The sequence below is a fragment of the Oncorhynchus keta genome, chromosome 10 (assembly GCF_023373465.1).
Source record: "Oncorhynchus keta strain PuntledgeMale-10-30-2019 chromosome 10, Oket_V2, whole genome shotgun sequence".
In the NCBI taxonomy this organism is placed as follows: domain Eukaryota; kingdom Metazoa; phylum Chordata; class Actinopteri; order Salmoniformes; family Salmonidae; genus Oncorhynchus; species Oncorhynchus keta.
In genome coordinates, this window is record NC_068430.1 from 44435271 (window position 1) to 44451593 (window position 16323).

General features: G+C 41.8%; 3 protein-coding genes and 1 long non-coding RNA gene across 8 annotated transcripts in view; 2 read left to right on the forward strand and 2 right to left on the reverse strand.

The window, feature by feature from the left end:
* Window positions 1-2741, reverse strand: part of LOC118388815 (acidic mammalian chitinase-like) — a 72241-nt gene extending 69500 nt beyond the window's left edge. For 2 of the 5 annotated variants that reach the window (XM_052527098.1, XM_035778298.2), the window contains exons 1-8: window positions 2608-2740; window positions 2141-2170; window positions 1792-1993; window positions 1375-1431; window positions 1123-1288; window positions 766-890; window positions 512-635; window positions 186-371 (exon numbers count right to left, since the gene is read on the reverse strand). In XM_052527098.1, coding sequence (XP_052383058.1) covers window positions 186-371; window positions 512-635; window positions 766-890; window positions 1123-1288; window positions 1375-1431; window positions 1792-1993; window positions 2141-2170; window positions 2608-2647 — 930 coding nt within the window. In that variant the 5' untranslated portion in view covers window positions 2648-2740. Of the gene's footprint in view, window positions 1-185; window positions 372-511; window positions 636-765; window positions 891-1122; window positions 1289-1374; window positions 1432-1791; window positions 1994-2140; window positions 2171-2607 lie in introns of all 5 variants that reach the window. The other 3 variants (XM_052527093.1, XM_052527094.1, XM_052527096.1) reach the window with 3 other exon arrangements.
* On the forward strand, window positions 1158-5972 carry LOC127932222 (uncharacterized). The gene is made up of 2 exons (XR_008144624.1): window positions 1158-1306; window positions 4484-5972. It is a non-coding gene; the product is annotated as an uncharacterized LOC127932222 (long non-coding RNA).
* A 2664-nt stretch (window positions 5973-8636) lies between these two features.
* On the forward strand, window positions 8637-12846 carry LOC118388818 (zinc finger and SCAN domain-containing protein 2-like). The gene is made up of 2 exons (XM_035778305.2): window positions 8637-10963; window positions 11301-12846. Exons 1-2 carry the CDS (start codon window positions 10777-10779, stop codon window positions 12506-12508), a joined length of 1395 nt encoding a protein of 464 aa, XP_035634198.1. The 5' UTR covers window positions 8637-10776; the 3' UTR covers window positions 12509-12846.
* Window positions 12847-13134: 288 nt separating this feature from the next.
* LOC118388819 (zinc finger protein 79-like) lies at window positions 13135-16106 on the reverse strand. The gene is made up of 2 exons (XM_035778306.2): window positions 15678-16106; window positions 13135-14552 (listed from the first exon to the last, which is right to left on the reverse strand). Exons 1-2 carry the CDS (start codon window positions 15901-15903, stop codon window positions 13669-13671), a joined length of 1110 nt encoding a protein of 369 aa, XP_035634199.1. The 5' UTR covers window positions 15904-16106; the 3' UTR covers window positions 13135-13668.
* Between the last annotated feature and the right edge of the window lie 217 nt (window positions 16107-16323).

Sequence of the window (16323 nt, forward strand, 5' to 3'; positions counted from 1 at the left end):
ACACACGTTAGGGTTGCAAGTTGCATGATTCAGGAAGCTGCAGATGTAATCACTCAAAAACATACACTGGGTTTGCGTCCAAAATGACACCCTGTTCCCCAGGACAATACCTTTGACAAGAGCACACAAGTAGTGCATTGTGTAGGGATTGGAATAGGGTGTAATTTCGGACCTGTGTCAATTACCTCGTAGTAGGCCAGGAAGCCAGACTGTCTGGTGAATGGTCCGGCCGGGCCGGGGCCAGTGGCGGGAGCGCCCACTCCAGTGTTAGAGCCACTGGCCAGCTGGAAGGTGTGGCCGTAGGTGGGGAATCCAACCAGGAGCTTCTCAGCGGGGGCACCACTGCTCTTCCAGTACTTCATAGCATAGTCCTGAGAACACACACAGTATGTGGTAGTGAGAATTTTAAAGAAATGTTTTACTCACTCAGCTCAAAACTAAATAGGCAGGAAGAGATAGGTGAGCAGAGGAAGAGAGAGAGGAAGGGATGGGTACAGAGAGAGAGACTCACCACATCGAAGTAGATGTAATCTCCCTGATCAGCTGGTCCTCTGTACAGAGGGCTGTTTTCTCCAGTGTTGTGTTCCCAAGATCCATGAAAGTCATAGGTCATCACATGCAGGTAGTCCAACACGCTGAGAGGGAGAGAGAGAGAGAAAGAGTTTCCAATATGCCAAGAAGTATTTGATAGATCATGCATGTTTTAATGTACACATTTTTCCGAAGAACTAATATATGAATGAGACCCAGTGTGTATGTACTGACGATCCAATCTCGGCGATCTGGTATGCGGTGTCGATGGTTCCCTTTCCGGCAGCCACAGCTGCAGTCAGCATCAGACGAGGACGGTTGGTGTTCTTTCCTTCAGACTCAAAGGCAGCCATCAGCTCCTAGATGGAGACAGTGCACAGAGGGATGTGTGTGTTAATTTGGGAGTTCAGGTGTTCATTCCTGTCTGTGTGTTCATTTGTGTATGCATGAGCATGAGCTATTTTGTGTGTGTATGTGTGTGTGTCTGTATGTGTGATTGTTAATCTGCGTGTGTGTGTGTTTATTCATGTTTGTTCATTTGTGTGTGTGTGTGTGTGTGTGTGTGTATGTGTATGGGTGTTTGAGTCTAACCTGCAGCAAGGTGGTGAATCTGGCCTTGTCTGCGGGTGGGGAGCCTCTGGATCCGGGATACTCCCAGTCAATGTCCAGGCCGTCAAACTGGTACTGTCTCAGGAACTTGATAACGCTGCTGATGAACGTCTGGCGGTTGGCTGCACTGGACACCATTGCTGTGAACCTGGGTACACGCACACAGGTCAGACACAGGGTGTGTGTGTAAATGTGTGTGTGTGTACTTGCATGTTTATATGCATCTCCACTTACGGCTGAGTGCCAAAATTCCATCCTCCAATGGCCAGCAGAGTCTTCAAGTTGCTGTTCCTGTTACCAAATACAAGACTTAGGGTTATTACTGGCTTAGGCGTGCATGTGTGCACCACGGGAGGCTGCTGAGGGGAAGAAAGCTCATAAAAATATCTGGGATGGCGGAAATGGAATGGCATCAAACACATAGACACAATGTGTTTCACATATTTGATACTATTCCACTAATTCTGCTCCAGCTCTTACCACGAGCCCGTCCTCCACACTTAAGGTGCCACAAACCTCCTGTGGTGTGTACATGCCTGAATGAGAAAGTGTTTGCCTGCATTTGTCTATGTGTGTGCGTGCCTGCATGCGTATGTGCATGTGTGCATGCCTGCTTGAGTGTGTGTGTGTGTTTGTGTGTCTCTCTCTCACTGGTTCTTGAGTGCCTGGAACTGTCCATAGAGTTTCTCATCGTCCCATTCGTAGGTCTTGATCTCATTGTTGGCCATGCCGGCAAAGGCATAGATCAGATGGTCACAGAGACAGGGGTCCACGTTGGTGGGGAAATACTTGCCTGCTCCTGGCCGGTACTGGCCCCAGTTAGTGAAATAACAGGATAGGATGTAGGAGGATCCTATGGAAGGGTAGTAGTAATGTTAGAGTTTGGAGTTTGGCGGGTTAGAGTCAGGGTTGGCATGTTCTGTAAATCGAGTTATTGTTCTCTGATTGGCTACTTACCTTAATGCTGGCTACATGTAAATGAAATGAACTTTAAACGTACCTAGCTGTGCATGCAGCAGGAGAGCCAGTCCTAGAGAGAGAGAGAAAAGGAGAATAGTGTGAGAGAAATCCAGAGAAATAAAGAAGGGAGGAAGAGAAAGGCAGAGGTTGTGTCATATTAAACTTTTTTTCAAGTCAACATAATTCAGAACTGTAATGATATAAAGTGCAGTTATTCCCCTCTGACATGAATAATATAATATAATAATATATTAATATAGGTGGGTCATGGTGCTGTCAACCTCAGTCCTTAGAAACAGAATTTGACCACATTAGCATAGACAAAATGCATAACTAGAGGACATTCGTCAGTGGCCAATTCTCTCCACAGGGAGCCAAAGCCTTAGCATAGAGCATAGACTCTGAATGTTGCTCATTGTCATTACAATGAAAATGTAAATAACATGTTTGAAATAAAGACCAGTAGTACAGTTATAAGCTAAATAAGCCTAAATAAATTCCACTTACCAACGCAGATGAGTAGTTTGCCCATGGTTGCTCTGTACATTGCTCCATGGGCTGCTGAACCCTTTTATACTCTCAACGACCACTCCTATCTCACTCATATCTCTAGGACTTTCCCATTCCGCAGCAAAACTCAATCAGCCTCAATCACTTGTTTGAACAAGGGTTTCCACTGCCTTAACAAAAACACTGATAAACTTCATATGTCCTTGTTTTAAGACATGATAAGCTGACGATAAAAAAAAGCAGGTCTGTTTTCAATGAAATTGACAACCATAAAGAGGGGTCCATTAACCACCCCTTAGACTCTTCAGTATATCCTCTACGACTAGCCCCTGCACCCTAGCTAGCACCTTTCTCCTACCACCAAACCCCCTATATACTTGTGGAGATTGACCTTGAAATGGGATGGATGTACATAATCTGGTGACCATTCTACCAACTCAAGCTCAAGGTTGAGATGTCCCCCATAATGAATTGATCTATCTTATGTTTCAGTTCTTCATGCAGTGAGTTGAAGGTTGGGGGGGAAGTGCCTAGGGGATAGGAATAAAAGGTGTGACTTGAGGGTAAGGGGCAAGGGGTCTATTGAAAATTAAGCATCAGGCTTGAGACAGACCTGTTTCACCTCATGGTCTGCCAAGCATAGGTTTTGTTACTTGCCGTAGCGTAATTGATAATCGTTATAATGTATCACAATGCAGCCATATAACAAGTAATTATTATGAAAGTGCACTTTTCAGTGTGCTACCATAGTGTTACCATATTTGTTTGAGTTTATTGGAATCTGTTATTATTACTGATAGTTGTGATTTATCCACAATGTGGATAAATCAGTCTGATAGCCTTGAGATAAAAGCTGTTTTTTCAGTATCTTGCCATTTAAAAAAAAAGACACTGTACAGCAAACTATAAAACAAGAAGGATACAATAAAATGAATAAAAGCTACATAGCGTAAGCCAGCTGTGAGAGCACAATGTTAAAAAAAAACTATTAAAAAAAAAAAAAAAAAAAAATCTAAATAAAATTCATTACAGAGTCACGATCAGGTTAACTTTTTGTACTGGTGTTGCTGTAGCTATACCATGAATTGTTCAAAAGGAGTTAATTGCTCTGATATCTACCTTATCACATTAACACAGTGTATCAGTCCTTATAAGTGCCTTGAATACAATCACTGCCAAAGTTGATATCTTGGTTGAAGGACGGCATGTGCACAGTATACTTTGACTAAGCGTTTTGCTGTCTGCAAAGTTAACGCATGCAGGAAATGAACCAGGAGCTAGTAGATGACAAAGCAATGCCCGAACAGCGACAAGAAGCCTGGGAAGTCAGATTAAAACTCTGATGCCATACCGATTACAGCTGTCTCTGATTTGTTGGCGAGGAGAATTCTTAGTAATATTTTGGTAGTAAAATTGTTATTTGATTGTCACACACCTTTCGTACCAGGGAGGAAGCACGTTCCCGTGGCGAGGAATCCTCTTATGGAACAGTTCCATTAAACCATGCCTCCCCTGCAGATTTGGAGGTCAACCAAGACCTTGTCTTGCAACAGTAGTGGGCCTGACTCAAGATTAGAAAGTTGCATGTTCAAATCATGATGGGGTTAAGGTTTTTATGCTCTCACACCTGGCTTAAGCTATGTAGCTTTTATTCATTTTGTTGTATCATTCTTGTTTTATAGTTTGCTGTACAGTGTCTTTTTTTTAAAATGGCAAGATACTGAAAAAACTGCTTCTATCTCAAGGTTATCAGACTGTTAAATATCCATTACTAGCCGGCTACCACACGTTTACTCAACACTGCACCTTAGAGGCTGTTAAACTCAGCAAAAAAAAAGAAATATCATATAACTGTCAATTTCTTTTATTTCAGGAAACTTAATAGATTTGCAAGTTCTGGAAGTGAGATGTTACCCCACTCTTCCAACAAGGCACCTGCAAGTTCCCGGACATTTCTGGGGGGAGTGGCCCTAGCCCTCCCCCTCCAATCCAACAGGTCCCAGACGTGCTGAATGGGATTGAGATACGGGCTCTTCGCTGGTCATAGCAGAATACTGACATTCCTGTCTTGTGTCGTGGAAATTTCCTGTATTACCAAATCATGAGAGAGCAAACCACACACAAAAGTCAGAGTTATCATAAAGTCCATCTTTAATTATATGAGCTTCACCATAGCCCTGTGACTCTGAGATCAATTCAGTGTCTATAAATGAATTCTCTGAGTGTCAACATAATGGCAACTGAGATCCTTTATAGCAAAGACACACCCATCTAAACTCACATGACAAATAACAGATCTTAGGAACATTACACAAAGAAAGATTTTACTTCAGAGAGGAGTATACCATAGCCAGACACCATTGGCTATAAATTATCGTTCAGTTTGCCCTTTTAGACAAAGTTCTTTTCTCGTTCTTGGTACCACTTAGGACCAAAACATTACCTCATCCAATGGCATACAGTGGGGCAAAAAGGTATTTAGTCAGCCACCAATTATGCAAGTTCTCCCACTTAAAAATATGAGAGAGGCCTATAATTTTCATCATAGGTACACTTCAACTATGACAGACAAAATGAGAAAAAAAATCCAGAAAATCACATTGTTAACCTAACCAGGAAAACTTTGGACACTATAAGGTATAAGGTATGACTGATTAATCAGTTGTAAAAAGGTTTTATGAGGGCTATGATGGGACCAATTTTTCCTAATCAGGTCACATGTTTTTTGTTGAAAATGAAACAATGTCCTATACTTGTGGGGATGAAAACCCTGTCAAACTGCAGCAACCTTATTCTTGTTCATATGAATTATATTTAGACTAGAATAGGAGGGTGGATTTCCTCTACCCAGACACAGAGACAACAACAGAGAGACAATAGAACTCACAGGGCTGAGCTTGATTTATGCATGTTTGCATCATGCAGGCCTATACAACTGCAGGCCTCATAAAACATTAACACATATGTCATCACTATTATGTTGATTGATTAAATCCAGTTCATAATTTTGGATTGAAAACATATAGGCAGCCTAGCCAGCACACTTTTGAATATAAACCAAATTTGATCACATTCACATTTTCTCCTGACACACAAATGGAATATAAATACATAACGTCACCAATTAGTTACCCTGACCAAATGGACAGCGCGCATTGGATGTATGCAGCTGCTCTTATGAGTAGCCTACAGTTGATCAGACTGAAAAATTGTCTCCTTTTCACCCCATACCGCATGTCAGATCTCTAATGTTTAGGTGTAGCCAAGGCTGCTGTAACGTTCATGTAATGAGTGCTTGCTTGTGTCTGTCTGTGATTATGTGTTATAATCTTTGCAAAATAAATAGTGGAGTGTGAAAAGCCTACTTGAGCGCACGCGAATAAATGTGCTGCGTCAGAGTCTGCATTATGGAAGCTGCATTCTGAATTGATTTCGAAATCCCAGAAAATACATTAGAAAGTTCCATATGTGCAGCAAGTAAAGCATCGTAACGTGCAATTATGGCTGCAAGCTCCTTGTAGTTGTAAACGGAACTTCCCCTCTAGTCGTGTCTTATAAAAAACAATTATTGCATGCCCAAAAACGCAGTTGTGAAAATATATATATATTTTATATAACTAGGCAAGTCAGTAAATAACAAATTCTTCTTTACAATGACGGCCTATCGGGGAACAGTGGATTAGCTGCCTCGTTCAAGGGCAGAATGACAGATTTTTTTTACCTTGTCAGCTCAGGGATTCAATCCAGCAACCTTTCGGTTACTGGCCAATGCTCTAAACTGCCTTTCAATTACTGGCCCAACGCTCTAACCTGTCTTTCAATTACTGGCCCAACACTCTAACCTGTCTTTCAATTACTGGCCAACGCTCTAACCTGTCTTTCAATTACTGGCCCAACGCTCTAACCTGTCTTTCAATTACTGGCCAACGCTCTAACCTGTCTTTCAATTACTGGCCCAACGCTCTAACCTGTCTTTCAATTACTGGCCCAATGCTCTAACCTGTCTTTCAATTACTGGCCCAATGCTCTAACCTGCTGCCCCAAATAAGCATCTTGAAAAGATCCCTGTTTCTCCTTAGTTTCTTGTTGTGTTAAGCAGTTTGAATAACCAGACCTTCGCCATGATCGATGCTGCTTTTTCCCAGAAGCTTGAATCTGATGTGGGCATTTATATCCTCCCTGCTTTGTTTTGCCGTTTAGCTGAACGATCACTGTACCCCCATTTCGCCCAAGACTTTCCAAGAAACAGGCAAGGCCTGCAATACAGGCAGATTGATGAACTGCTCCCTGTTAACCAACTATACTTTTGATAACAATTTGTATTGAATGTCCTAACCTTTGCACCATTCTTCATGAATCTGATCTCAGGCAGCGGTCAACCCTCGGTTTTAGTACACTTTCTGTGTACCCCAGAGAATGAAAGGGGATCTTCAACAAAAAAGTCAACAAAATTTGTGGGTAGTGTTGGCGACAAAAACAGCACACTTGAGCAGCTAGCTAGCTAGCTAGCTAGCTGCTGAAGTTAGCAAGGCACATTTTAATACATTGCACTAACTGGACACAAAAATAAAGTTCTAAAACCAAGAGAACTATTTATAATCTACCTCCTCCATTTCCTGTAATTTGAAGAAACTCATTTGAATTGAATAGTGACCCAAAAATGCTCAACTATCACTTTTCAATCTCTATCCAATAATGTCATCCCCCCCATAATGCTCGGTGGTACAACCCCAATTCAACACACTAGGTTCATTCTCTGATCCTAATACTATGACTGGATGAACAACATATCAGTTCATACTGATTGGCTTGGTTGGAGGTCGTCCTCTGGAAGTGGTCATAATTATCATGGAGGTCCATGGAAGGGAGTGAGGCCTATGAGCCTCTTAGGTTTTGTATTAAAGTCATTGTACCCAGAGGAGAACAGAAGATCGCTGTCCTCCGGCTACACCATGGTGCTACCCCAGAGAGTGCTGTTGAAGTTACTATAGACCTTCATTGCAAAACAGTGTGTTTTAATCAATTATTTTGTGACATTTGAATCAATATAGTTTTATCTAAAAGGATAACTTTTTTAGTATTTCACTATTTTATTTTTATACAATTTCACAGAGGATGATGGTCCTCCCTTCCTCTTCTGAAGAGCCTCCACTGTATTGGCATAGGGTCTGGGGTTCCGTGAGTGGCTTTTAACAATTGTTTTGGATTCCTCATGTCTTACTCATTGATTTGAACAAGTTTGGTTCGGATGCTGGGTACTATATTTTCTGAATATAATATTATCTGCCACTCAGAGTGAAAACAATGAATGTGTCGATGATGTGGAGAGTGGAGCGCTACTGTCAGGGTCAGAGCTGCTAATTGACAAGGAGAGCAAAGACAATGAAAAGCAAAAGACATGACAACCACACATTTGCTCCCCCTGAAATCACCCAGTCAAAGCCATGCTCCTTATTGTTGCAAGGCATGTGGGAGGTATTTTCATGTTTAAAAAAACAAATTCAATATGAGGAAACACATCATTGTGGGTAGTGCATCAACTCTGAGAAAGCATTCTGACAAAATGTTTAAAATCCCATACCTTGGAGAAACCACATAGCTGTCATGTGTGCAGTAAATGTTTCCTTACAGAGGAATACCTTCAAAAGACATACAGTATGCCAATACATACAGGGGAGAAATCATTTCATTGCCATGTGTGTGGCACTCACTTTACCCAGAAGGGACACTTGGCAGAGCATTTCAGGAAGTTACACCCAGAAGGGAAACCGTTCCACTGCCAGGTAGGTAGTAAAAGTTTCAAACGTGCTAGTATTTTGAAGGATCATATGAAATTACACAAGGGGATACACCATATACATGCTCCCAGTGGGCTGCAGCTTCATATCCAAGAGTCAACTAAACATCCACCAGCTAGTTCACACAGGGGAGAAGCCTTTTTGCTGCAATGTGTGCAGCAAATATTTTCCTAGGATGGGATACATTAACATACACTACATATGAGGATACACACAGGGGGACATTTTGTTGCCATGTTTGCCAGAAAGGCTTCCATCCAAAGGCACACCTGACAGAGCATATGACGAAGACAAGACGCAAGGGTGGAAGTGCTCTATGAGGGGAACATAGTTCAGTCAGAATATCTGAAGAAGCAGTTTAGCAATGTAGGACATTCCCCTCATGTCACTTCTGTTAGTCGAATGAATCGAATGTATTGATGTATGTGGGCAATTGATATGTGTTAGTGTATTTCTTGACGTGGTCTTCTATTTGGCACTATATCAATTTATCACAAAGCATAGTACATTTGTACTGTTTTGGCATATCCAAGGAAGACAATATCAAACAGGGTAAACGTCCATGGTTGAACTATTGGTGTCATTCATAAGAAAACTGCAAATATTGACAGTCCTGTCCATATAGGGTGGCAGGGTAGCCTAGTGGTTAGAGCGTTGGACTAGTAACCGGAAGGTTGCAAGTTTGAACCCCCGACCTGACAAGGTACAAATCTGTCGTTCTGCCCCTGAACAGGCAGTTAACCCACTGTTCCTAGGCCGTCATTGAAAATAAGAATTTGTTCTTATCTGACTTGCCTAGTTAAATAAATAAGCCTATATATATTCTTCTGCAACTATCTTTTAACAGATGACTTTATCCAACAAGGAGAAGGCTGCACAACGCAGGGCACAGATAAATGCTGATCCTCTATCAAAAGAGGAATACTTTGCCAAGAGAACAGCATGGTATTATTTTCATGAATTCCATTGTACAGTTCAACTTAATTAGTTCATTGTACACTGAGTGTACAAAACATTGGGAGCACCTTCCTAATATTGCATTGCAACCCCCTTTGCACTCAGAACATCCTCAATTCGTCAGGACATGGACTACAAGGTGTTGAAAGTGTTCCACAGGGATGCTGGTCCTTGTTGACTCCAATGCTTCCCACAGTTGTATCAAGTTGGCTGGATGTCCTTTGGGTGGTGGACCATTCTTGGAACACATGGGGAAATTGTTGAGCGTGAAAAACGCAGCATTGTTGCAGTTCTTAACACACTCAAACAGGTGCCCCTGGCACCTACCATACCCTGTTCAAAAGGCACTTAAATCTTTTGTCTTGTCCATTCACCCTCGAAATGGCACACATACACAAAACCATTTCTCAGTTGTCTCAATGTTTAAAAAGCCTTCTTTAAACATGATTGAGGTAGATTTAACAAGTGACATCAATAAAGGGTCATAGCTTCCACCTGGATTCACCTGGTCAGTCTGTCATGGAAAGAGCAGGTGTTCCTAATGTTTTGTACACTCTCATGCCTGATCATGAACTACCACGGCTATCTTCAGCACCAGTGAGAGACGTTCAACCAGAGTAGTTCTAAATCCTAACACCACAAAATAAAAGTGCAGATTTCATAAACAATGCAAAAGAGACGTCAGTTAGCTACGGAGGGTCGAACCGCAATTGCAACAAAACAAAAGAAACCAAAAAGTTGAGAGGTAAAATAAAATGAAAGCAAGTGAGCGAGAGGAAGGGAGAAACTATTTTGAGAGAAAAAACGAAGTCAATAAATTCTTGTGAAAACATGAAAATTGTGGGATTGAATTTTACTGTATGTTATAAACCACAATGCGTTTATGGTGCAAAAACTAACCTTGGGAATATGAACTTGACATAGTCAGAAAAGGTGAGGAATGCATCTGCAATGGTTATGATATATTCGAGAAATTTGACATTACAGTATTCAGACGTGCAATACTTCAACCACTTAAAACTGTGCTTAGGCATGGTCTAACGTTTGCAGGAGGATAAGCACATTCTCACCTCAAGTTTTAATAAATTCCAACATTTGCGTGAAAACTAGCGCACGCATGTTTTGTGCGTATGTATGGCGTTTATAAAAATAGGCACCTGGGTAGAAAATGTGTTGTTCAGTCTCATACATAGATCAGATCACACAAACCAACAGTGCAGAGTCCTGGCATGCCTGCACAGTAGGTGGCGGTAATACAAATACTTTCAACGTCGTGTAGGCGACATCACCGACTGACTCAAAGGGAGCAAATATACAGCCATTGGAGCAAACCATTATCGCTTCTCTGTATGATATCAATGGTATACACTTTACTGTATCGGACATAAGAGGTCAACTGCTTCTTTAAAAAATGTCTCGACTACAGTTGTTACACCTATTTGTCAGTGAGCGGCTAAGAGCGGCTGCTGCTGAAATATTTGGGGCCGTGGAAAAAACAATAACGGATTACCAGGAAGAAATCTCACGTTCAAAGGAAGACAACGACCGTTTACGATCGCTGTTCGATATCGCATTCCAACCTCAGTTGCCGAAAGCAGGTTTGCAGTTTACTGATTTTCTTTTCTTTAACTAAAGCCACATTCCGTCTATGTCTGATGTGCCTTCCAAAGGGCTTAGCAGTGGAGAGTGTGTATTCCATTCACATTAGGATGTGAAATTTAATTTAGGATTGCTATGGCAAAGACATTTTCTTTTAAAGCTATACATCAAGTCTGATACAAATATTTATTTTTGTGATGATTTGGTCACAGAAATCAAGGGAAATGACCAATAAGCATCTGGAACTTGTGTCAGGGCATATAGTCTAATTATATTTAGATTGTATGTCTCATGCCAGCATATGTGAGTTAGCTATGTTTTTGTTCTTCCCTCCAGACCCACTCCATCTCACTCTCTCCAAAGAGCTTCTCCCTGAGCATCAGCACCATGAGCAGGCGTGGAGCCCCAGTCTGGACCAGGGGGACCCAGAGCCCACGCAGGTTAAACAGGAACCAGGGGAGTTTGGGACCAGTCAGAGGGAGGAGTTAATAACCAAAGACTCCATTTTGAGGGACTGTAATCAGAAACCACCTGAGCCACATCTTTACCACATCCAAATAGTGGAGAACAGAGAGAGGGACTCACTATCGATCAACACAACAGGAGAGATCAAAACAGAACCTGGTGAAGAGTGTTATGGTGGGTCTCACTGGGAACCAACCAGTGACTCTCAGTCCCTCTCTGCAGTAAATCCTGACAGTTCTGCAGCTCAGACTGAAAACAGTGAAAGTGAGGATGGGGTGGACAGTGGAGGACTACCATCAGGGCTACAACCATTACAATCAAACAACACCCAAACCACTTCTCAAGATAATAAGATGTTTCCATGCCGTACGAAATCACGCCGCCAAAGACTAGCCACACCGTGTTTTTGCAAAGTGTGTGAAAAGTCTTTTGACTTCATAAATCATTTAATCAATCATGTGCGAATGCATGCAAAGGATAAAGATCACCTCTGTGGTGTATGTGGGAATGGCTTTGAGTCCACAGACAGCATGCTGGATCACCTACTAACACACATTGGAGCCAAACCTTTTTGCCAGATGTGTGGTAAATGTTTCACTAATAAGGCGAACCTGAAAGTGCATATTGTGAGGGCTCATGCCGGTGAGAGACCATTTGAGTGTCCTGTGTGTGGAAAACGCTTTCAAACATCATTCATTTTAAAAACACACCAAGTCATTCATACTGGGGAGAAACCATTTCAGTGTCAAGATTGCGGTAAACATTTCAGTCGAAAAGGAAGCTTGCAGATGCACCTGAGGACACACACAAAGGAGAAGCCGCATCGTTGCCATGTTTGTGGAAAGGGCTTCCCTGTGAAGAGATCCCTGACCACACATATGACAAGTCACACAGGGTTGAAACCGCATCGCTGTGAAGAATGTGGCAAGGCCTTCGCTGTGAGTGAAGCCCTGACAGTGCACATGAAGACTCACCTCGAGGAGAAACCGCATCCATGCCATGAATGCAGCAAACGCTTCAATCGGATGGGATCCCTTAGAAGGCATATGAGCTTGATTCACAAACTGGAGAAATCGTGATATGCGTGGGGAAAATGTATCGGTTTAAAAAGTACTAACTGATATCTAGAATTATACACATACTGTATCTCAGAAGTCACTGCTTTAGGTTGAAAAATGTAGACAATAATGAATGCATGAACTTGCATAACATTGTGGGGAGCCACAGAGTGGTGTGTCTAACAAAGACCTTTTACTGGATTAATTCAAATTGCATGTTTTGAAAATGTGTACGTGACTGCTTGAATGTGTGTGGTTTGAGAAGGAGGCTCTTTGTTGAAATATTGAAATATGTCAAATCTATTTTGACTGTGTTGCACAAAATGTAATAGTTTAATAAAACAGATGTTGAAAATGTTTTTTTGAACAAAGGTTATTTTGGGAAAGCCTTTTCCCTTGCCGTATTGTAAATGAAATTGGGTAGGACTTTTGGTAATAGTACAAATAGTGTAACCGTGAGATTCTTATATACAGAAGACGCCACCACAGTACACACTTGACATAATACTACACCCACACATATTGCTGCTGCCTGGATGGTAGAAGATTGCACAAATAGTCATCCTGACTTGAAACAGACCATTTCCTGGTTGCTAAAAAAAAAGAAGCATTTTGCACCGCTGCCCCCAAACTCTGGAAGTCCCCCCAAGCCACCTGCAATTCAGACTCCATCGACATTTTCAAAAACAATATCAAAGCCTACTTGTTTAGTTTCGCATTCCCCTAAGCTTAGCTCACCCTTACTCAGCCCTAGCCTAAGATAAGTAGCTTTTATTCATTTTATTGTCTTGTTTCATATTCTTTGGTGTGCAGTGTTCTTATGGTTTCTGAAAGGTGCTTAAAGTCCCATGTATTATTATCATTAGGGATAAGGATAACTGTGGCAAGACCCTAATAGGCTAGTCATACAGCCCAGCAGTCAGGTCCAAGTCCTAAAGGGAAATAGATAAGGATGATCTAATTAACTGATTGATTGCATCTAGTTAGGTTGAATAAGATGGATTTTCTACCCTCTGCATCTAATATAATTACAAAAGAATAACAGCAGCAGTCCTCAATGTATTGTAATGCATTGTTCAAACATCAATCACGGGTTCTTCTAGTGTCTTAAATCCTGGACAATAGTTCTACTGCCCAGATGTACATGTTTCTCTCCCTTCTGAGTGTAGATGTCTCTGCTGTTAACGTTTTGACTGAGACATTTTCCAGCTGTGTGGTCTCTCCCCTGGGTGAATTTTAAAGTGGGTGTTCAGGTGAGCCGACTGATTGAAACATTTCCCACAGATGTGACAGCGGTAGGGTTTCTCTCCAGTGTGAATGCGGTGGTGTCTCCTCAACAGGCTGATGGTGGTGAAGCTTTTTCGACACACAGAGCAGCTGAATGGTCTTTCCTTGCTGTGCCATCGCATGTGGACTTCTAACTGACAAGAGAAATTGAAGCACTTCCCACACTCCCGGCAAGGATACACTCTCTGTATGCCTTGGGCTTGATAGGGGGATCTCTGTTGAGGCAGCTTGGTGGTGTTCTGGTCTCTAACATGTATGTGTAGACCAATATTTTCTCTTTCATATGTTGCCTGTGGCTGTGGGGCCTCATATTCTGAGAGTCCTTTCTGAATTCTATTGTTGATATTGGGTTGGGCACTGTTTTCACTCCGAGCTGCAAGACAGTCTGAATTCACAGTGAAGACGTGCTGTAAGTCACTGGTTGGTTCTGATGTGCTGTAGCCTTCTCCTTCATTCTCTATTTTGATATGATTATTAGATATGGTTCTGGCTAAAGAGTCTCCTTCTCTGTTGTTCACAGTTTGGGGAAGATGTGAAGGTGGAGGTGGGTCCTGATCACAGTTACTTTTCACAAAAGAAGGCGTATATATGGATTCTCCTTCGGTTTCAGACTCCAGCCCTTGAAGCTGCTCTTCCTCTGGACTGTTTCTGAGCTCCTGTTCCTCTTTAATCTGTGTGGGCTCTGGGTCCTCCTGGCCTAGACCGGGGATCCACTCCTGCTCACGATGCTGCTGCTCAGGTGAAGATGCATCTTCGGTGAGATGGATAGTATGACAGTCTAAAGGGAAAAGAAATGAAGAAAGTCTGGTAAAGGCAATTCTATTTCAGCAAACACAGCATACACAATCAATTCTAACTGAAGCTGAAAAGACAGTAAACTACCGGTTTTCTATTGATAGTTCTTTGTATATACATCCATAACAATTATTCTGCTATATGGCTGAGAAAAGCTGCCTGCCTGTCTGTCACACGTTCATTATTATGGGACATCTGGAGATCGAATTTAAATATTGAAACAATGTTGCAAATGTCAGACACAGACAGCAAGGTTTATACAAATCTCTGCTGTTGAAAACGAAATGTTAGTCTAAATTAAATGTGAGATAATATCTAGATGCTTCTTATAGTGGAGATCAAGTTAATAAATTGTCTGGCTGGGCTGATGAGACAGTGGATTGTGCCATCAGATGGAATAGAGTAAATAGGCATTTTATAAACGTAATAGCGTTAGCTGGTGAGAACTTGTGGAATAAAAGACAACTGGCTGGAATGCGGTTTTAACCAATCAGCATTCAGGATTAGACCCACATATAAGGTGTTTTAGAGTGTGTTAGTCAATTCAAACTGGAGTGCCAGAGTGCGCTCTGGGCGTTCGTAAATGTAGCTCACAGAGCATTCAGAGCGCACACTGGACGCTCTGGCCGGGGAGGAAGGTTAAGCCGAGCTCTCTTGACCTCAACTCAGTCAAACACCCAAGCTAACTGGCTAACATTGGCTAGCTACTTCCAGACACGTAATGAGAGAACACCCCAGCCTGACCATTTTACTCACCCTAGCAGAGTTGGTTTGGCTGTTTTCGTGTTATACAGAGCATTCATTGGTGACTAACTGTGCTGCTGGCAACAATTTAAATTACGCTATGCTTACTGACATCATACCTATTTAACGGGTGTAGAGCTTTCGTAAATTCATCAGTTATCCTGCCCTCTGGCACACTCAGACGCGAGTGCTCTTAAATCTGAGTAGCAGCTCAGTGTAAACAAGCGTAATGGTATAAACAAATTATTGTAATGTATTTTCAATAGATTAATTCATGGAGTCCAACAACAACCAATTCCTTCATTTTGAGAAATACAAATAGGTTGGTTGGCCTAGCGTTCATTTAGCTAACTAGCTACTATACCTGTTTGAAGTAGAACGCGCTGAACAGCGATATCCAGCAGCTTTCGGAGATGATTGTTCTCCTCCTTGGAGCGAACGATTTCTGTCTGGTACTCAACTATAGTACCCTTCACAGCCCCAAATATCTCATTGGCAGCCGTGGTTAATTTCTCGGTGAGAAATATATTCAACAATTCCAATTTTTTCATTTTGTTTTCTGTGTGAGTGGTATTTTCACAATCCACCATCTTTGTTTACGTTTAGTTTCACGGAAGTGACGATGATTGTGATCTTTGTTTCCGCTCTGATAGCACTGACCGAACTAAAGAGCACCATCTGTGTATTGAACTGTATTAAAATCAAATAGGGCAATTCTCCAGATTTGTCTAGTAAGGGTTCTCAAACCGCTCAGGGAATCCTAGCTATTCCATATATTTTAACTATTCCACAGCTAGCACACCAGATTCAAATAGTCAATCAGTCAAGCCCTTGAGTTTGTTCAATGCTCCAACAAAATTGTGAAATGTCTGGGGTGTCCCCAAGGAGAGGTTTGACAACCACCGACATAATGAACTGAAACATGACCTCCACGGCACTCAGTTTTCCAAATGTAGCTGTAAAGGAAACACGTTCTCAGTAAGATCAACATGCCTTTGAATGTCTTCTAT